This window comes from Elephantulus edwardii, unplaced genomic scaffold (assembly GCF_000299155.1).
Source record: "Elephantulus edwardii isolate Elephantulus edwardi_28Jun2011 unplaced genomic scaffold, EleEdw1.0 scaffold00134, whole genome shotgun sequence".
NCBI classification, from domain to species: Eukaryota; Metazoa; Chordata; class Mammalia; order Macroscelidea; family Macroscelididae; genus Elephantulus; species Elephantulus edwardii.
This window is the reverse complement of record NW_006399884.1, coordinates 8,783,778-8,804,866: the sequence shown is the minus strand read 5'-3', so window position 1 is coordinate 8,804,866 and position 21,089 is coordinate 8,783,778. Positions and strand designations below refer to the sequence as shown.

Below are 21,089 nucleotides of genomic sequence, written 5' to 3'. Positions count from 1 at the left end.
TTGCTTCCCTTTATTTGCCCTTGTGTTGTTAGCTACTGGGGCTAGAAATGCTCTTCTAACTTGGCAGAGCCCACAGCAGAGCCACATGATCATCCCATGGAGAGTGCACTGGTTCTGAAGAGCTCAGCTGGGGTTACTGTTGGGTGCAGTTGAGTCCATACTAGATCCTTGAGTAAAATGTTCAGTAATGGTAACTGGGCACCATCTATTTCTTCTGGTTTCAGGGCAATGGAGATGGCAGTTCATGGAGACAATCAGACTCGATGTCTATTTCTTTTTCCAGTTCCTAATCATCCTTCTTCTGTTGCTCCAGGTGAATAGAGACCAATTGTTGCATCCTTTGGTGATTGCTTACAAGCTCTTAAGGTCCCCGGCATTATTAACTGAGTTAGAAGATAGTCAATCAAAGCCAAACCCATTGCCATTGAGTTGGTGTCAACTCATAGTAACCCTATAAGACAGAATAACTTCTCCATAGGACTTCCAAGTCTTTATGGAAACATATACTTCTTTCTCCTATGAAGCAATTGGTGGGTTCAAGCCACCCACATTTCCGTTAACAGCTGAGTACTTAACCATTGTATCCCCAGGTGTCCTTCTTGGTGAGAGTAAATAAAAGAATAAAATTATATCATGCTGATCCTTTCTTAGCTGTTATTAGATTTTTTAAATTAATTTTTTAGGTTTTTAAAATTAATTTTAATGAAAGTTTACAGAGACTTAGGGTTTCCAGTCATTCATTGTTGCACTTTTCTCCCTGACCACCCCCTCCCACCTCATTCAAGTTTTTAGAAAGGATATGTAAAAAAAGAAAAGGGAGTCTACCATGAAAATATTTAGGATGTATGTGTATTTCATCCAAATACAAAGTTAACTCATCTATTAAGTTTCTGCTTTGCCACTGATTCAGACATTGTTCCATATATTTCTTCATTTAAAACTCATAACCACCTTCTTAAAACCTACCAATAGTTTAGCTTTACTAGTAAAAATGGTCTGCCTTGAGCATTATGTCCTTTTAACAACTATCTAAATTAAAAAACCTCACTGCTGTTCAGTCAATTCCAACTCAGTTTTCTGAGGCTATAAATTTTATCAGGATAAAACTGCTCATAGTTAGTTCTGCCATGGAGTACCTGAGAGATTCAAACCATTGACCTTTCATTTAGCAACAAAATATGTCATGCATTAAGGCACCAGTGTTCCAAAAGAACTAGTTGTTATTGTTGTTAGGTGCCATGAGTTAACTGTGATTCACAGTGACCCTATGAACAGACCTGAACCCTGTCCTAGCCTGTGCTGTTCTCATCATCTCCAAAACATCATCTGTAACCCATTGTTGCAGTCACTATATCAATCTATGTCATTGCGGGTCTTCCTCTCTTTCTCTGATCCTCCATCTTTCCAAGCATGATGTCCCTTTCCAAGGAATAGTCTTTCTGAGCAACATGCCCAAAGTATGAAAGGTGAAGTTTTACATCTTTACCTCCAAGATGCACTCTGGCTGCACCTTTTCTAAGACCTATAGCTCTTTGCTCTTTTGGCAGTCCATAAAATATTCGGTACTGTTTTCCAACACCACAATTCAAAGACATCAATTCTTCTGTCATTCTTGTTCATTATCCAGCTCTCAGATATATAGCAATTGATTGAAAAGACCATGGTCTGAATCAGGTGCACCTTAGTCCTCAAACTAACATCATTGCTCTTCAGTAATCTGGAGAGGCCTCTGACTGCAGACTTTCCTGGTGCAATACATCTCCTGAGCTGACTGCTGGTGCCAAGTGTATTTATTGTGGATTCAAGTAAGATGAAGTTGTTGACAGTTTCAAACTTTTCTCCATCTATCATGATGTCACCTATTGGCCCAGTAGTGAGGACCTTTGTTTCCTTGATGTTAAAACATAATCTGTATTGAAGGCTACAGTACTTGATCTTCCACAACAAGCATTTCAAGTCCTCTTTACTTCGGGCAAGCAAGGTTGTGTCATTTGCCTAATACAGGTTGTTGATGAGTCTTCATCCAGACTTGATCCTACATTCCTCTTCATAAAATTAAACTTCATGAATTTTTTATTCAATACACAGATAGATTAGGTCTGGAGAAAGGATACATTCCTGACATATGTCCGTCCTGATTTTTAAATTAAGCCATATTCCCTTGCTCCATTCAAACAGTAGCTTCTTGATCTATGTATAGCTTTCACATGAGCACAATTAAGCATTCTCAAATTGACAACAAGCACTTGGAAGATTAGATAAGAACCCTAGAAGGCAATGAATTTATGTTAATGAGGAGGAATAACTCAGAGAAGGACAAGAATGGTTGCTCTACTCAAAGTATGTAAACAATGTCACTGAACTGCGACAAACTGAAATTGGTGTATACCTGGTGTATTCCACTTTGTATATATTCAAGCTCTAGTGGCTGAGTGCTAAAGAATTGTGTTGCCAACACAAAGGTATGTAGTTCAAATCCATCAGCAGGATAATGAGGGGCCATCTACTCCAGTGCAATTTACTGCCTCTGAAAACTTGCTGGAGGATCAGCAATAGGTCCATTCCAATTTGACAGTAAAAAAATTCCCAACAACAGTAAAATCAATTCTAAAGGAAAATATTATAAGATTAAAATTTCAATCTGAAGGCATTGAGGTTGTTTTTTATTTGAATATCCATGCTTCCTGTTTGCTCTGAAAATGTATCTATAAGTCTCCAGATATCAAATAAATCATACTTTTTTCTGTTGTTATTATTTACACTACTACTATTATCCTCAATCTCTAGTGAACACGAGAATGTTCCTAGTTGTCTTTAAAACTCGGATTACCGATGTTACAGAGCGGAGAGAGTGAGGAGGCTGCTTCTGGCTCCCGCTCTCCCAGCCATTGCAGTACATTGAGCTCCATAGAGACAGCGCCGGGCCAGGCAGAGCCGGACGGCACTGGGAGACTCTGTGCCTCCCGGACGAGAAATAACTAACCATGGGCAAAGGAGATCCTAAGAAGCCGAGAGGCAAAATGTCATCGTATGCATTTTTCGTGCAAACCTGCCGAGAGGCTCACAAGAAGAAGCACCCAGATGCTTCTGTCAACTTCTCAGAATTTTCTAAGAAGTGTTCAGAGAGGTGGAAGACCATGTCTGCTAAAGAGAAAGGTAAATTTGAAGACATGGCAAAGGCGGACAAGGCCCCTTATGAGAGAGAGATGAAAACCTATATCCCTCCTAAGGGCGAAACAAAAAAGAAGTTCAAAGATCCCAACGCGCCCAAGAGGCCTCCTTCGGCTTTTTTCTTATTTTGCTCTGAGTATCGCCCCAAAATCAAAGGCGAGCACCCTGGCCTTTCCATTGGTGATGTTGCGAAGAAGCTGGGAGAGATGTGGAATAATACTGCTGCCGATGACAAGCAGCCCTATGAGAAGAAGGCTGCTAAGCTGAAGGAGAAATACGAGAAGGATATTGCTGCATACAGGGCTAAAGGCAAGCCTGATGCCGCCAAAAAGGGAGTTGTCAAGGCCGAGAAGAGCAAGAAGAAGAAGGAAGAGGAGGAAGATGAAGATGAGGATGAAGAGGATGATGATGAATAAGTTGGTTGTAGCGCAGTTTTTTTTTCTTGTCTATAAAGAATTTAACCCCCCTGTACACAACTCACTCCTTTTAAAGGGAAAAAAAAATTGACATGTAAGGCTGTGTAAGATTTGTTTTTAAACTGTACAGTGTCTTTTTTTGTATAGTTAACACACTACTGAATGTGTCTTTAGATAGCCCTGTCCTGGTGGTATTTTCAATAGCCACTAACCTTGCCTGGTACAGTATGGGGGTTGTAAATTGGCATGGAAATTTAAAACAAATTCTTGTTGGTGCACAGCACAAATTAGTTATATATGGGGATGGAAGGTTTTGTTTGGGTTTTTTTTTTCATCTTCAGTTGTCTGATGCAGCTTATACAAAATAATTGTTGTTCTGTTAATTGAATACCACTCTGTAATTGCAAAAAAAGAAAGAAAAAAAAGTTGCAGCTGTTTTGTTGACATTCTGAATGCTTCTAAGTAAACACAATTTTTTTTATTAAAAAAAAACCCTCAGATTACCAAGTTACACTTTACAGATACTGTTATTACATAATTCTGAAGTTGGGCGCAGGAGTCTACATTGTATAAACATCTCTGTCATTTACATATACGTGTTGTGGTTGTTAAGTGCCATTGGGTCAACTATGATTCCTAGAGAACCTGTGAACAATGGATTTGAACTTTGCCCTGGCTTGTACCATCCTCATTATTCCTAACATACTCGAGCCCTTCATCAGTCACTGTGTCAATCCATCTTGTTGAGGGTTTCCTCCTCTTTCCTGACCCTCCATCTTTCCAAACATGATGTCCTTTTCCAAGGGCTGGCCTCTCCTAACATCATGCTATTTTATTAATTAGTAGGAGTCTATATCTTTGTAGGATTTGCCTGAAATGAAATGTGTTGCTTATATTTCAACCTGCTGTACTGTGGTGGCTTGCCTGTTACTACAATGCTGGAATCTCTGCCACTGATGTTTCAAATACTACCAAGGCCAACCGTGGTGGACATGTCTCCGCATAACTTTAGGCTAAATCAGACTAAGAAAAAGGTCTGGTGATCCACTTCCAACAACTGGTCAGCAAAAACTTTAAGAATCACAACACAACATTATCTGATTCCCTTGCTTTGGGCATATTTTTACTTCCCCCCCAAAAAAGTTTATAAGCTATATTAAAAATATGGAATGCTTCACACATTTGTGTGTCATCCTTGCACAGGGGCCATGCTAATCTTCTCTGTATTGTTCCAGTTTTATCGTATGTGCTGCCAAAGCAAGGACATCTTATTAGACGGGACCAACTACAGGAAAAGGGTATCATTATTAGAAAATAAAAAACTAGCAAGTTGAGGAGACTTCAGTAAGAAGGACTACACAAAAGCCACAATAATAACCTTGAACATGCTGATGACTATGAAGATGATGAAAGACTAGGCAGTTTTTCATTCTTTTCTACATAAGGCAGGCACTAAGAGTTTGAATTAACTACACCACAACAAGATAAAGGTAAACAACCCAATTGAAAAATGGGCACAGGATATGAACAGACACTTCATCAAAGAAGACATTCAGATGGCCAACAAACACATGATGAAATGTTCAAAATCCCTAGCTCTAAGAGAGATGCAAATCAAAACAATGATGAGATATCATCTCACCCCAGTAGGGACAAAATTTAACAGTTCAGCAAACATCAACTGCTGGCGAGGTTGTAGAAAAATTGGAACACTTATTCACTGTTGGTGGAAGTGTAAAATGGTACAACCACTATGAAAGGCAGTATGACACTTTCTCGAAAAGTTGCAAATAGAAATACCACTTGACTCAGCAACTCCACTACTGGGAATATACTCTAAAGAAACCATCACCGCCACCCAAGCAGATATATGCACACCATATTTATTGGAGCTTTGTTCACAATAGCAAAGAGTTGGAAACAACCTAAGTGCCCATCAACAAATGAATGGATAGAGAAGCTCTGGAATACTCATACAATAGAAAATACTACACTGCATTGAAAAACCAAGGAACTCATGAAATATTATACAAAATGGGTGACCCTAGAGGACATTATGCTGCATGAAATATCTCAGTCAAAAATGGACAAATATTGCACAGTGCCATTGTTTTAAAATGAGACTGACATTGTGGTTGGGAGGAAACTAAGAAGGATGGGATAAATAATGTATACTGCATTGAAACAAATGAGGGAGAGAACTGTTTAAAAGGGATATATAATTAGGTATTATTGTCATGATAGGAGTTCAGAACGAAGACTGCATAGTGGAGTGGACTTGGGGGGAGGAATTGCATAACAATGAAAGAATTTTTCTTTTACTTTTCAAAGAGAAGAGTGAATTTAAGGAGGGGTGAATTTGGGCAGGGAGAAATGTGCAACAACGAATGAATGGAAATCCAAAGTCTCTGTAAACTTTCATTAAAACTAATTTTTAAAACATTTAAAAAAGAAGTTTGAATTAACTAAAAATATCTGAAAACCAAGAACAAATGTGTTAAAAATCTGAAAATCAGGATGGTATAAAAATCAATGCCTTTGAATTGTGGTGTTGAAGAAGAGTACTGAATGCCCTATGAGGTGCTAAAAGGACAAACAAATCTGTTTTGGAGGTGGTACAACCCAGGCACTTCCAGAGACATGGATGGTGAAACTTCATCTCATAAACTTCAGGAATGTTGCCTACAACCAGGAGAAGATAAAATAGATAAATGGGACCTTCTAAGAATCAAACCCCTATGCACATGCAAAAACTTCTCCAACAGGGTGAAAAGAGAAGCCACAGACTGGGAAAAATATTTGGTAATGACATGTCAGATAAGGGACTTATATCTAGAATTTATAAAATACTTGAGCACCACAACAAGATAAAGGTAAATTATCCAATTAAAAAATGCACAGGATGTGAACAGACACTTCACCAAAGAAGACATTCAGATGGCCAACAAGCACATGAAGAAATGTTCAAAATCCCTAACTCTAAGAGAGAGACACAAATTAAAACAACTAAGAGATATCATCTCACCCCATTCAGAATTGCAAAATTGGGGGGGGGGGGAAGAATGAACTGGGGAGGAGAGTAGAGAAAACAGTGCAACAATGAATGAATGAGAACCCAAAATCTCTGTAAATGTTCATTAAAACTAATACAATTTAATAATAATTTTAAAAAAAAGAATTGCAAAATTTAACAGAACAGCAAGCAACAAATGCTGGCGAGGTTGTGGAGAAACTGGAACCCTTATTCACTGTTGGTGGAAGTGTAAAATGGTACAACCACTGTGGAAGGCGGTGTGGTACTTTCTCAAAAAGTTGCAAATAGAGATATCATTTGACCCAGCAATTCCATTACTGGGAATATACCCCAAAGAGACCATATACCCAAGCAGATATATGCACACCCATGTTTATCATGGCTTTGTTCACAATAGCAAAGAGTTGGAAACAACCTAAGTGCCCATCAACAAATGAATGGATAGAGAAGTTGTCGTATATTCACACAATGGAATACTACACTGCATTGAAAAACAAGGAACTCATACAATATTATTCAAAATAGGTGAGCCTGGAAGACATTATGCTGAGTGAAGTATCTCAGTCACAAAAGGACAAATACTGCATGGTGCCACTGCTGTAAAACAGGACTGACCGCAGGGTTAGGGGGAGACTGAGAAAGATGGGTTCAATAATGTATACTGCATTGAAACAGATGAGGAAGAAAACTGTTTAAGAGGGATATGTGATTAGGTATTTTTGTCATGACAGGAGTCTAGAGTGAAGGCTGCATAGTGCAGTGGACCTGGGGGGAGGGATTGTAAAACAATGAAAGAATTTTTGTTTTACTTTTCCAAGAGGGTAGTGTACTAGGAGGTAGGATCGGGAGGGGAGAAAAGTGCAACAAGCAATGAGTGGAAATCCAAAGTCTCTGTAAATTTTCCTTGAAATTAATAATAAATTTTTTAAAAAAGAATGTTAGTTGAAAACAAAAACACTTCAAGAATGCTGTCAGGAGGAGCCAGTCTTTGAAATAGACATGATCCCAAGATCATGAGGGAAAGGTAGAGAATCAGAGAAAGCAAGGAAGACTCTTAACAAGATGGATTGACACAGTGACTGTGACACTGGAACACATCCGAGATGATGAGGATGGTGCAGGTCAAGGCAAGGTTCATAGACGGGGTCACTATGAGGCTTAGTCAACTGCATGGCACCTTAACTATAACACTATGTAAGTAAAGGAAATATGCAAATAGCTGTATTCTAAAACACATTCTTTCTACTCAACACTCTAGCGAGAGACATTACTATAGGGAGACTTATAGGGAGCTTTTCATTGTAATCTCTGCAGGACTTGCCACAATCCAGTTGCAGTAGTCAAAAGCAGGGGCACAACCATGCTGAAGTTAATTAAAAAATAGTTGCAGTAGCTAATCTAAATTTAAAGATTTAAAATAATCATTGCTGAGGACAGATGGATCTTGACTGAAAGCAGAGAATACCAGAAAGATGTTTCCCTGTGCTTTACTGCTCATAACAAACTATAGACAACATAGCCAAGAATGGAAATTCCAGAACACTTTTAATTGTGTTGGGATGTGTGCATAGACCAAGAGACAGTGGTTCAAACAAAACAAGGGAATACTGCATGGTTTAAAACTAAGGAAAGTGTGTGCCAGCATTGTATCCTTTCATCATTTTTATTCTATCTGTATACTGAGCAAATAATCAGAGTAATTGTACTGCACATAAAAACACCCCAGAAAATCAGAATTAGAAAAAGACTCATTAATAATTTGCAATATGCAGATAACACATCCTTGCCTGCTGAAAGCAACAATGACTTAAAACACTAAGATAGGGGAGCTTTGGTGGCCTAGTGGCAAGAAGCTGCACTGCAATCCCAGAGGCTCTCGGTTCGAATCCACCAGATGCTTTGCTGGAGAAGGAGAGACAATCTCCTCCTATACCAGTCAGATCTGATTTGATGGTACACACACAAAAAATAATAAAATAAAATAAAAATAAAAACACACACACACCCCAAAAAAACCCCACTAAGATCAAAGACTTTAGTGTGAATGGTACAACCACTCTGGAAGGCAGTTTGGCACTTCCTCAAAAAGCTTGAACATTTAGAAATTCCATATGACACAGCTCTTCCACTGCATGGAGTATATATACCCTGAGAAAATGAGAACTGAGGCACAAATGGAGACTTGTACACCAATGTTCATAGCAGCATTATTCACCATCACAAGAACATAGAAACAGCCCAGATGTCCAACCACAATCAAATGGATTGAGAAATTATGGTACATTCATACAATGAAATACTACACAGCATGCAGAAGCAATGATTTTGTAAATTACTACCTAACTTGGGAGGGACTGGAAAGCATTATACTAAGTGAACTAACTCAGTCCCACAAAGGTAAATATTGTATAAAACCATTATTGTAGAATGAGTATGACAATCCAAGGGGGCGGGGGTGGAAGCAGAGGGAGAGGATGTATGGAGGGGATTAATCATGGAGTTGTACAATTTGATGGGGGGGGGCGAGATTGGAAATTGGAAGAATCTGGTCTGGAAAACATTGTATTGAAATTTTGTAAATAAACTGGTATTTTTAAAAAAGGCTTTAGTGTGAGTTACTACTTCAACATATTTTTTAAATTCTAACAATTATACCAATATGCAGCAATATGATAAACAGAGAAAAGTTGTTAAGGATTTCATCTTCCTTGAATCCACCATCAACACTCAGAGCAATAGTCATCACAAAATCAAATGACATTGCACAGGAAAAATCTTCTGTAAAAGACTCCGATAAGGGTTAAAAAAGTGTCTAGGTCACCTTGAGATCTAAGTGGCATCTGATTCAAGCCACAATATTTATAATTAACTTCATATGCAAGGGAACTCTGGTGGCCTAGTGGGTAAAGAGTTGCACTGTCAACCCAACAGCAGATTCAGCTACAAGTTGATTCCAATTCAGTGACCATGAGTAGTATTTATATGCACACAAATCAAAATTAGACATATTTTATCACTGAAGGAAATTGTTGACAGACAGAGACCAAAGACCCAAACCAACTGCACTCAAGTTGGCGATATGCCCACTCCCCCATCCATCAAAGACTGTGAATCTTAACAGGAGGAGAACAACCATCTTTCTCTCATAGATCTTAAACTGCCAACCTTCTGGTTTGTAGCCCAACACTTAACCCACTATGCTACCAGGTTTCCGGGCAGGCAGACAGCAAAAGCTATAGAGATGTCTAATCAATAAATACTACTAAAAACCTTTTCCTTCAAATCGATGCTGTTGGTTTGATAACTGAAGGCACCTCCAGATGACAGAGTAGAACTAACTGCCTCTTTGGGTTTCTTCTCAGGCTGACATCATTGTGACTGCAACAATGAACGGAAGCAGAACAGCAATTGTGAGGATGCCACAGGACAGGGCAGTGTTTCTTTCTGTTGGAAAGAACTCAATGTTACCTGCCAATAACAGCAGCATTCTTAACAGATGCTGATCGCCAGGCCTGTCTTCTGAGGACTTGATTTCTTGTTTACCTGAGGTGTCATCAAGTGAGTACAACTCATAGCAACCCTATGAACAACAGATATGAACCCTGCCCTATCCTGTGTCCTCCTCACAACACTTGAGCACCTCACTGCAGTCAACTTGTCATCCCATCTTGTTAAGGGTCTTCCTCTCTTTCAATGTCCCTCCACATTTCCAAGCATGGATCCCTCTCCAAGGAAAAGCCTCTCCTATCAACATACCCAAAGTATGTGAGGCAAAGCTTTATCATCTTTGCCTCCAAGGAGCATTTTGGCTGTACCTTCTCCAAGAGATAGCTGCTTGGGGTTTTTGTTTGTTGGTTTGGTTTGGATTTTTTTAATTCCATGAGATTTCTTCAACATCACAACTGAAAAGTCATCAATTCTTCTGTCGTCCTTATTCATTGTCCAGCTCTCCAATGCATAACAAGTGATTTAAAAGACAATGATCTGAATCAGGCACATCTTGGTCCTCAGGTTGACATCACTGTTCTTCAGTAATTTGGTGAAGTACCTGACTACGGATTTTCCAGTGCAATGTCTCTGGTCAAAGAAAAACTGTCAAGGACTTGATCTACAATCAATATACTTGGTACCAGCAGTCAGGACATCAGGAGGAGTTGGATTCACACTGGAAGATTCCAATCTTCCAGTTTGTAACTGAACTCTTAACCATTGTGCCTTGAGGATTCCTTTGAAATGATTACACTCTGTGAAGTACAGGATGCTCGACAGCCTAGGCCCAGCCTCCTCTGGACTCCAGCAGGAACCTGGAGGTTAGGAAAGGTTCCCAGGAGAACAAAGAATTAGTCACAGGAAACAGTGATGGGGAGGGGGGGTGGAGAGCAAAGAAAGGCATTTCAATGGAAGCGAGGAGGAGCGGAGGAGCTGGCTATCTGGGCTGGAGATCAGAAGGGAAACAGCAAAGGCTGGGGTCTTCTGAAGATCACCCACCTTGGAAGTTGGGTGGGAGCAGCCCAGAAAGGTAAGTGCAGACCAGCAGGGGAGGGCCCCAGGGATGCTGGGGGAGGTGGGGGCAGGCCCTAGACCTTTTGGAAGTTAAACTTCCCTTCACACTTTTCCTTTCAGCTGCAAAATAAATGGAGGGCTTTGGAGGGCTTCAAGCAGGAAAGAAGAAAGAGCAGGTATCAGAGAATACTGCTGTGGGAAGAAGCCCCAAATGGTGGGGAGGAGAGGAGTGAGCAGGGCACAGCTCTGGGCAGAAAGAGGGCCTCTGACCTCCCCACTGCACAGCCCCTGGAACTTTTCTATCACTACCGAGACCCCTTGTCACCACAAAGACCCAAACTTCTGCTTAGCGAAGTCAGAAGTTTAAGTGCACCTCTGTACAGAAAAGGCATGCATCAGAGGACCTGAATTCGCTTGCAAAATAATGACAGCTCACTGATTATTTTTGCTAGATTGTCTTGCCTTAGGGATCCCCCGGAGAACCTTCCGTTGAAGTCTGAAGCCCCTTGGGTTTTCTTTAGGCTCTCTCAGAGCCTGGATGCCAGGTTCTGCCTGAAATCACAAAAGAGGAGGGGACAGTGAGCGTGCAGGTAAAGGAACACTGTGTCTGCCATGTGGAGCCACAGAAGGAAATAGAAAGATTCAAAACAAAGGATGGAAGGAGGTCTTCATTACTCCATGCTTTTTTTGTTTGTTTGTTTGCTTCAGAGAGACTCCAACTCGGGATGTCATTTTACTTTCCCCCCCCCCCCCCAAAAAAAAAAGCAAAAGAATTCTTAAACTGAACCTGCTCCAGGATATTTCGGATTTGAGATGGAGTGACGTTTGTCTCTTCTGCGGTTTTTTTGGCTTTGTTTTTCTTTATAAGAGGACACAGTGACTCAAGATTTCTCAGCAGCACGTCAACCTCGCTTCTTGCCGTTGCTAAGAGCAAGTTGGAGGAAGACTGGCCAGGTACCCGGTACCGACCCGGTGAACCGTGTTCTCCCTAGTCAGAGCGCTTCTGCAGGGAGGAGGGGAAGCGGGTAGGTGAGGACCTCAAACATCAGCGAGGTCTATCAGTGCGTCCTGCTAATAAACGACTTTTTCACTGTCCACACTATAATTGGTTTACAGCCTTTTTTGTTTATTTATCCAAAGGGCTGCTGTTAATGGCTCTGGATGAAGCTGGCCTAATGGCTAGGTCCCGCTCCCGGCCTGTGGAAGACGAGGGGGGCGTGAGGGGCTCAGAGCGGAAGCGCTTTTCACTTTTAATGGCCTCAGCGAGTTCCTGACACTGCGCTGTGTCCACAGAACAGCACAGGGCATGCTGGGCGGAAAGAGCCTGCTGGCTGCATCTTTCCATGGACTCGGGTGTGATAATTGTTAAGTGCATTCATGGGACACCTTAGATTTGAACGACCATCAGGACAGAGCACTGTGGGTCCTGCACACCCCCCCCCACCCCACACACACACAAGTTGCTGGGTTTGAGCCCAATGTTATGGTTCCTGTGTCAATCCACTCTGTCTCTCAATTTCAAGGAGCAGCCGCATATTCCAACCACCTACCTGCCTTTGGGTTGGCAGCCAGACTCCCTACCACTAAACCAGCAAACGCCCTTACGCGGTAATTAACCGTCCAGGAGCCTGCTGACTTTGCGCACCAGTAGCAATAACAGTGATAACAAATCACTGTCCAGACACTAGGCTCTTCTTTGGATTGTTATGTGCTCTGTAGATTGTTATTGTTGTTGTGACCTGAGGTGGATTCCCTAGCAGATTGTCACAGGGAGTAGTAAATCGCACGGCAGGAGATTGCCCATCTTCCTTGGCAGAGCGGCTGGGAGATTCGAACCTCCTGCCAATTGTGAAAGCTAAGAGGTTGCCTCCATTGTCTGCCTCCAGCTGCTGCACACCGCCTTGTCCAGCGTCTGCCATTTCCTCCCAGGACCACAAGGTGGGTGGGTTTGGTTTCTGCTGAGCGAGTGCCTCTCTTTCTGCAGCGTCGAGCAGAAGAACTAAATGAGAGTAAATGAAGCGTCGATGTGAGACCAAATTCTAGAATTGTGCAATTAGATGAGAATTGCAAAGTAAACCGTCCGGGTCAGGAGAGAGGCGAGAGCAGAGGCGGAAGGACGCACCGAGCTCAGAGTTACCAGGCTGGGGGCAGGGAAGTTGAGGGGGGGAACCCCTCATAACCTTGTCGCTAAGTCAACCCACAACGACCCAGGAGATTATCTCCGAGGGTCAACATGCTGAGGCAGGGCAGCCCTCCCTCTGGATCAATGTGGTCACTCGAGGCCTGGCGATAGCGGCAGGTCCTCTGCGGCCGCAGCCACAATGGGCTCATTGACGCGGGCGCGCCCTGAGTAGGGGCGCAGGCTGGATACCTTTCACTTGCCCCCTAGAACCGCAGCTGGCCCTTTTCCCTGAAGAAATGGCAGACATTCTTCCAGCCCCAGGGGGATTTCCAGAGTCTGCCCTTCCTAGAGCATGCAGGCGACTTGAAGGGACTGTGCGCACACGTTCCCAAACTTCCGCGAGCAAGCGCGGTGCGCCCTGAGCGCCTCTGAAAGCTTAGCCCAGACCACACTGCTGCAGTCCGCGAAGAGAACTCTCAACCGGCTTTCCCATTTTTGTTTTCAATAAAATAAAAGCATTTCTGAAATACATCCTCATTCTGTCCCTATTTACAAAGCATATCTTTCAACTAAAAGAACATATGCCCGCGCCAAGGCCTGCATGGTTGTGTGTAATTTGTTATGTGCTGTCGTGTAGGAACCAGCTCGTAAATGACCCTCCAGCGGGTTTCAGAGGCTATAAATCTCAGGGAAGGAGACTGCCTATCTTTTCCTGTGAAATAGTTGGTAGATACAAACCACGTGCTTTGCTGTTGGCATCATAAATCCTTACCATTAAGTCACCAGGCGTGTGATTTAAGAGAGCCGAACTGCACAAAAGACACTGTAGTCATGTCTCTCTATTTCCTAGTAGTTCATGCTTCCTCTCGTGCAAAGATACCAGGTTTTTAAGAAACCTGTTCAGTTCAGACTTAATGTCATCATTTAGGCAGGGCCGGGCGGAGGCCAGCAGGAGCCACTGAGGTGAACAGGGAGGGCAATGTCGGTCTGGACAAGGCCCTGGGTTGGGCGCTCACTTGCAGCATCTGTGCAGGCTGGGATGCAAAAGCGACGTGGGAAGGGGTAGCACAAGTTACCAAAAGTATTGAATCCCACAGGATGGAGGTAGTCCTCCAACGCAGTTGCTGTGAAGCCTTATTTCCCTAGGACACAGGTGAGGATGCTCTTCCTCATACAACCCTGGCCTAACTCAGGACCCCCAGAGAGTCATGCTAGAAAGGGAGCCCTGGACCAAGCGCGCTGGCTTAGCCACCTGGCAAGCGCTGCTTCCTGCCTTTTTATGTGTGGGGTAAACACCTTCTGACCAGAACTAAAGGAGCCCAAATTTCTTAGAAACCAAATTAATAATGTCCTTCAAAGTAAAAGTGAAAATGAAGTCACACCATAGGCGTCTGAAGCTAGTTCACACTCTGAACTAAGCACAGCCACAGTTAAAAATATATCAGGAATGCCAGACTTTAGCTCATTCATTTCATTGGCGGCCATTCTCAAGTTTCAATAAATAAAATACAGCCGACTGCGTCTACAGATGTGCCTTTTTTTTACCATATTACCTAAGAGTTTAAAAGGTTTACATTACAGTCCTTGCACATATATATTTGTAAATAATATTAATGAAATAATTAATAAATTAATTAATATTTTTCTCATTAACATCAAGGGGGCTCTGGTGGCCTCGTAGTAACAAGCTTCACTGCAGTCCACCAGCTGCCTGCGTTAGAAAGATGGGCAATATCCTTCCGTCCAATTAACAGCCTCTGAAAATCCACTGGAGTGCCAGCTATGAGTGGGGCCCAGACTCAGCGGTACACAACAACAAATAATATTAATACTTATCAAGGGGCCCTAGTAGGTCAATGGTTAAGTATTCGATTGTGAACTGAAACACTGCAAATGGATCCATCCTGAGGTTCCGCGAAAGAAAGGCCTGGTGATCTGCTTCTGCAAAGACTTGTTGACTGTCATGGAGTCAAGCATGACCCATAGCGACCCTATGAACATAAGACCTGGAGCCTTTCTATAACTATCGCCATTTATCAAAGTTCATAGAGTTTCCAGAGGAATGTTGTTTAGGAAGTGGATGAAACCCGAAGGGGCAGCTCTGCTCTGTCATGAGGGATTGAAATCGAGATAAAAACTGGTGGAAAATTGATGGACCTTAACAAGAACAACAATTATCATTATCAAATGCACCAAGCGAAATCGACTTTAAAACAAACATTAAAAGTCATTTTTTAAAAATTAGTAGAAATTCCAACATTTCTCCCCCTCGCGCCCACCTCCCCTCAGAAGCGCGCCTTCAGCTGCGTACAGGAGCTGGTGCTGCAAGCTCAGCAAAGGGAGAAAATGGAAACAAATGCAGGTGCTGTCGGTCAGGGGCGTCGCTTCTTAAGGCGACAGACAGGCCAATGGTGGCCCCGGGCTGCGCCACGTGGGGCACGCCGGAGCCTATGGCGCAGTGGCGGCGCCGCGGGTCTCCAGAGAGCTGTGCCGAGCTGTCAAAGAAAGCGGGTACCTCCGGCAGCAGCAGGCGTTCGGCGCCCAGTCCCGGCTCCGGTCCCGGCTCCAGGGCGCGTCCCCAGCCCCGACTAGAGCCATGAATGGAGATGAGCAGTACTACGGGGCGCCCCCGCTGTACAAGGACCCGTGCTCGTTCCAGCGCGGCCCTGCGCCCGAGTTCCGCGCCAGCCCGCCCGCGTGTCTCTACATGGGCCGCCAGCCGCCGCCGCCGCCGTTCGCGGGTGCCCTGGGCGCGCTGGAGCAGGGCAGCCCCCCCGACATCTCCCCGTACGAGGTGCCCCCGCTCACCGACGCCTCGGCCACCGCGCTGCTGCACCACCACCTCCCCGCGCCGCTCGCACTCGCGCAGCCGCCCGCCGGGCCCTTCGCCGACAGCGCGGAACCGGGCGCCCTGGAGGAACCCGGGCGCGGCCAGCTGCCCTTCCCATGGATGAAGTCCACCAAGGCCCACGCGTGGAAAGGCCAGTGGGCAGGTAAGGCCGCCTCCCGCCAGTTCTCTGCTCTGTGCGCGACCAGGGCACCGAGCTGCTCCCGCCCTGGCCCTCTCTCTGCCTCATCTTCTCCCGGGCTAGCTGGGGTTGAGTGAAACCATATAGGCTCCCAGGAGGTCTACCTACCCCCAAATTTTCTTCAGTCCAGTTGGGGCATCTGTGCACCCAATGGCTGACCTTTCCTGCATGGATACTAAGTCCCCGCAGCCCACACACGCTCCCGCTCAGAGAGTTGACTCAGCCGGCTCAGAGCCCAGACCTCCGGATCCTCCTTGGGCAGAGATGTGCTGCCCCAGGGCTCACTGGATGTGAGCGGCGGGCGGGGCAGTACTCCCCCCGACCCCCCACCCCCGCCCAGCCAGGGCTCCTATGCTTCACGCACCACCTCTCCTGGAAACACAACTGGTCGTTTGGAGGCCCCTGAGTGAGGAGAAGGCGGACCTCGAGGAGGCTGTGAGTCAGGCAGGGAAGGCCAAAAGCCCTGCTTGCGCATGGATCGGGCAAGGCCTTGACCTGGCTCGTTCTGATCCCTTTGCTGCTCCGATCCTCACCCCCTGCACTGGCCCAGGAGAGTTGCGGGATATGCCGGGCCTGGGCTTTCCCCCTCGGCCTTCCTAGCTCTGGCCAGCAGCGAGCCTGGCAGCCTGGCGGCCACCACGGCTACACGGCTACACAATGTTATCGCCTCTGCCACTTCTGGTTACACCTGCTCTGCAAATAGTGGAGATTGAGTTTCCTTCCAGTTGACTGTCGGGTCAGAGGAAGGGGGCTCAAGCGGCTCCCCAGGCCTTGGCACCCCATTTGGCCTGCTGGTGTGCAGGGGCCAGCAGCAAGCAGCCCAGGGCAGAGCCTCATCTTCCACCAGCACTTCCTTCTGAGGCTGCATGCAGGCTGGGCAGGGGGGCCTAGGATGTCCGGGCAGCATCAAACCACACACTTTAAGCCCCTAAACCCCCAGCCTGGCTTTGGGGGTGCGGGGAAGTCCCATCGGCTGAGATTCTCAGGCAGCGTCTCCAGGCCCGGTCCCAGCCTCTTGGCTCCATTGGGAAAAGAGTGAGGAGGGAAGGCCAGGGGAGAAGCCTTCTGGGGAAGCCTGCCATCCCCTAAAGGGGCGGCTGTTTCTCTAGCGGAGTCTGAGGTCTGAAAGGAAAAACCAAAAGAAAATAGTGGCCTTTCTGAGTTGAGGAGCCTGAAGCCCTCCCCTGACCTCCCAGACCGGCCCCAGGAGGTTTAAGCAGTGTACAACCCACTGCCTCCATGGCAGTGGCTGGAACACCCACCCCAACTTCCCAGTCCTTTGGAAACATTGTGAAGAAGGGGACATCAAGGGTAGGCCAGATAGCTTGTGCGCAGAGGGGTTTGTGCCCTGAGAAGGCAAAGTAAGGGGGGGGTCTGAAGAGGAGACAGTCTTGGTAGTACAAATGTAACTGCTTCTATCAGGAGGGGCTTCCGGAAACTTCTTCCCAAGACATCTACGTCCTTCCTCAGCCCGTTGTCCGTAGGCACCTAAGCCGCCTTGCCAAGCACACCCAGAGCCCAGGAAAGGTCCTGGAGCTCAGATTTCCCAGCACCCCGCTGCCACCCCCATGGGGGCCCCAGGGGTTAGTGAGTCTTTGGGTAGCAGGCCCCTTACACCCTTCTTCTATACCTTCGGTCCAGCACAGGAAGTTTCAGAGGTTGTGTGCTGCATTTACAACTGTGAAGGATCTTTCCCCGGTTCCGATTCCCGTAGATTCTCTTCCAGGCCTGAGGAGGCGTCTGCTGAGATGCAGGCTTCCTCCATAGATTCAGGCCTCAACCGGGAAGCATCCATTCGCCCATCCATCCCACTCAGGAACAAACCGCCTCCAGGGGCCTTCCTGGGCTTCTGACAACCCAGAAACCGTGGCCCCAGCCTTGCTCTAAGACAAGCTTCGGCCTGGTCTGGAGGCCTGGTGGCACTGGCTGTCTCTGCGTCTTCGGCCCCAGGACAGAGAAAAGGCAGGCTGGGATCTTGGGGAGCACGGCACCCTAAGCAAGCTGCCCTGGTCTCTGGCCAGGCCCCACCAGGACTTCCTCCAGGCTCGGGCTTGGAGCTCGTCCCCTGCACGCTCCTGGGCTCAGTGTTTGCGCCCCACCGTGCGGGCTTCCGGCTCCACCGTGCACTGGAGGAAGTTCCCTCTACCGTGAAAGGGCAGCTTTCCCGGGCCCTGTGCTGTGGCCCTTTTCCCTGCAGGCCAGGCCTGCGGAGGATGACGGACAATCCAAGAAAATGTGCTAATCTCAACAACCTAACTTTTGGGGGAGATACATTGCTGTTGCTATGTGCCAGCAGTTTGGATAGGAAGACTACCATGTTCATAAGATTTTCAAACTGAGCTACCGCCCAATTGTGGGTCATGAAATCCATTTAGAATTGAGGCCTGCTCCAGTCCTGTTTCCCCCCTAAAGGATCTAGTTTCAAAAAGGGAATATAATTAGCATCATATGTGGTTGAGCTCTATTTTATGCACTGAAATTGTTGTTAGTTATATATCCGTGTGAACCGGGTTGTGATCGGAAGTGTATTCTTAGTGTGGGGACTGTCTGAAAACTTCTTTTTGGTTTTCCATTTTTAACTCGGATTAAACTAACCACCTTCAAGTGGATTCCGACTCAGAGCGACCCTCCAAGTTTCGGAGGCTGTAAGTCTTGAGAGGAGGCAGCACATCTATCCACTTTCAAGGGTAAATGGAGCCCTGATGGCGGAAGCGCTGAAGACCCTTGATTTGAATCTTGTGAGCCTCTCCTCTTCGGGAGGAAGACCTAGAGACCTGCTCCCCAAAGTGTGGCCACCAGGAAACCCTGGTGGGCGGTTTTACTCTGTCACAAGGGGTCACTCTGAGTCGGAATCAAATTCATGACCGCCCCCAACAACAGCAATAAGCAGTAATTGTCTTAACCGAACAGAGTGGTTTAAAGATTGGTTCTATATCTTTCAATCAGCATGTTAAGTGTCCTCATTTAAAAGTCACTTGCTCACAGAAGTGACCAGAGCAGCATGGGGAGCCCTGGGGATGGGAGGCAGGGGAGAACACCCCCCCCCACAAGCCTGCCTGTGCCCCATGCCAAGTGGCAGTAGCTGGGGTGAGCCCTGGGCGGAAGCTGAGGAATGAGGGTCCTCCTCAGAGGACTGGGCGGGTGGGGCTGGGCCCCGGGGTCACTCTCAGTGCTGTGTCGCCCGCAGGCGGCGCCTACACTGCGGAGCCGGAGGAGAACAAGCGGACACGCACGGCCTACACGCGCGCGCAGCTGCTGGAGCTGGAGAAGGAGTTTCTGTTCAACAAGTACATCTCCCGGCCACGCCGGGTGGAGCTGGCGGTCATGCTTAACTTGACCGAGAGGCACATTAAGATCTGGTTCCAAAACCGCCGCATGAAGTGGAAGAAGGAGGAGGATAAGAAACGTGGCGGCGGGCTGGCGGCGGGGGGCTCCGGGGGCGCGGAGCCCGAGCAGGACTGCGCGGTGACCTCGGGCGAGGAGCTGCTGGCGCTGCCACCTCCTGGGAGTGCTGTGCCACCCGCTGTTCCCGCCGCGGCCCGAGAAAGCCACATTCAGCCCGGCCTCAGCGGGTCGCCACAGCCCCCCAGCATCGTGCCCCGGCGGCCACAGGACCCCCGGTGAAAGCAACTAGACCCCGTCGGGTGGCTCTCACTCACAGACCATGGGGAGCGAGCCTGGGACCCCCAATGTGGACCGCCAGCTCCGTGGGCAGGAGGAAACCACCCCGAGGCCAGGGGAGAACCAAGCGGAGGGCGCGTGCCAAAGCCAGCGCCACACGGGGACGATGACCCGCCTGCAGAGAGTAGCGCTCTGAACTACCAGTTACGGAGTCTTTTCTGGTGATTTTGTCAGAAGGGCGGCAATTTGCTGCCTTTAGCATTCAGTGGTCCCAAACTGCCGCCGCAAACTGTGTGGACTCTCCGAACCACATCCGGAACTGTACAAATTGGAAACAAATACACACACACCCAATCCCTGCGCACAGCCACACACCAGGAATGGCGTGCTGGGCCGAGGGCTTTAATCTGCTCAAAAACATCCATTCTTACACAGGATTACACTTTGCTTTCAACGCATTAAAAAAAAAAAACCAACCACGACCAGCTGCGGTTTCACGATTCAGCACGTCTCTGTTGTGTGATAATAATTTCAATTCCTCCTCTTTCCCCCCTTCTGCTTCTCCTTTCCTGCTCCTCCTGCTTCTTAAAAACAAGGAAACAAACAACCCACTCTAATCCTTTTTAGCATAACCACTCCTGCCTGCTGCACCTCCTCCAACCCCAACCCTTTCCTTTAAAGATGCAACCAGCAGAGCTAAACCACCAGGCCTGGAACCGCGGCCGCCGCCCCTATGAGACTGAGGAGGCCAAAGAGAGGGGGAGCCCGAGGCAAGCGAAGAGGCCTTTGAAACCCCTGAAAATTATTTGAGATTTTCTGTTCCAAAGTTGGCTTCCATTCCTGCTGGAGCTGGCAAAGCAGAGTGGAGCGACGTGGCGCACCTGCAGAGGCATTCACACCGCCAGAATGATCTCCCGCAACTTCAGAAACTGGTGCAAAGCCTGTGGCGGGGGACCGGCAACACTGGGGGACTCATTTAAAGGTTTTAAATAACTGGACAGTACTCTGTGAAAGGGCCTGGATTTTCAGGTCGGTGCTTTGTCCCAGGGTCTGGGCCTCGTGTCCAGGTGATGTTTGGGGAAAATGTTTAATAAACACGAATGGCACGGAACACAAGAACAGTGATCCTACTTGTTCTGTCTTGAACCTTCCCAGCGGCATGAGGATGCTGGTCAGTGTTTAAAAATATAGCT

At 46.5% G+C, this 21,089-nt stretch overlaps 1 protein-coding gene and 2 pseudogenes across 1 annotated transcript; all 3 read left to right on the top strand.

Annotated features, from left to right (window-relative positions):
- The first annotated feature begins 2,984 nt into the window (after positions 1–2,984).
- Positions 2,985–3,587, top strand: LOC102874351 (annotated as a pseudogene).
- A 12,255-nt stretch (positions 3,588–15,842) lies between these two features.
- On the top strand, positions 15,843–19,899 carry PDX1 (pancreatic and duodenal homeobox 1). The gene is made up of 2 exons (XM_006894075.1): positions 15,843–16,239; positions 19,463–19,899. The coding sequence occupies exons 1-2, from the start codon at positions 15,843–15,845 to the stop codon at positions 19,897–19,899; spliced, it is 834 nt and encodes a 277-aa protein (XP_006894137.1).
- Positions 19,900–19,939: 40 nt separating this feature from the next.
- Positions 19,940–21,089, top strand: part of LOC102854319 — a 67,202-nt pseudogene continuing 66,052 nt past the window's right edge.

Coding starts and splice junctions, on each gene's coding strand:
- PDX1 (XM_006894075.1), top strand. CDS start 15,843: ATGAATGGAGATGAGCAGTACTACGGGGCGCCCCCGCTGTACAAGGAC. Junction 16,240..19,462: donor GTGGAAAGGCCAGTGGGCAG/GTAAGGCCGCCT, acceptor TGTCGCCCGCAG/GCGGCGCCTACACTGCGGAG.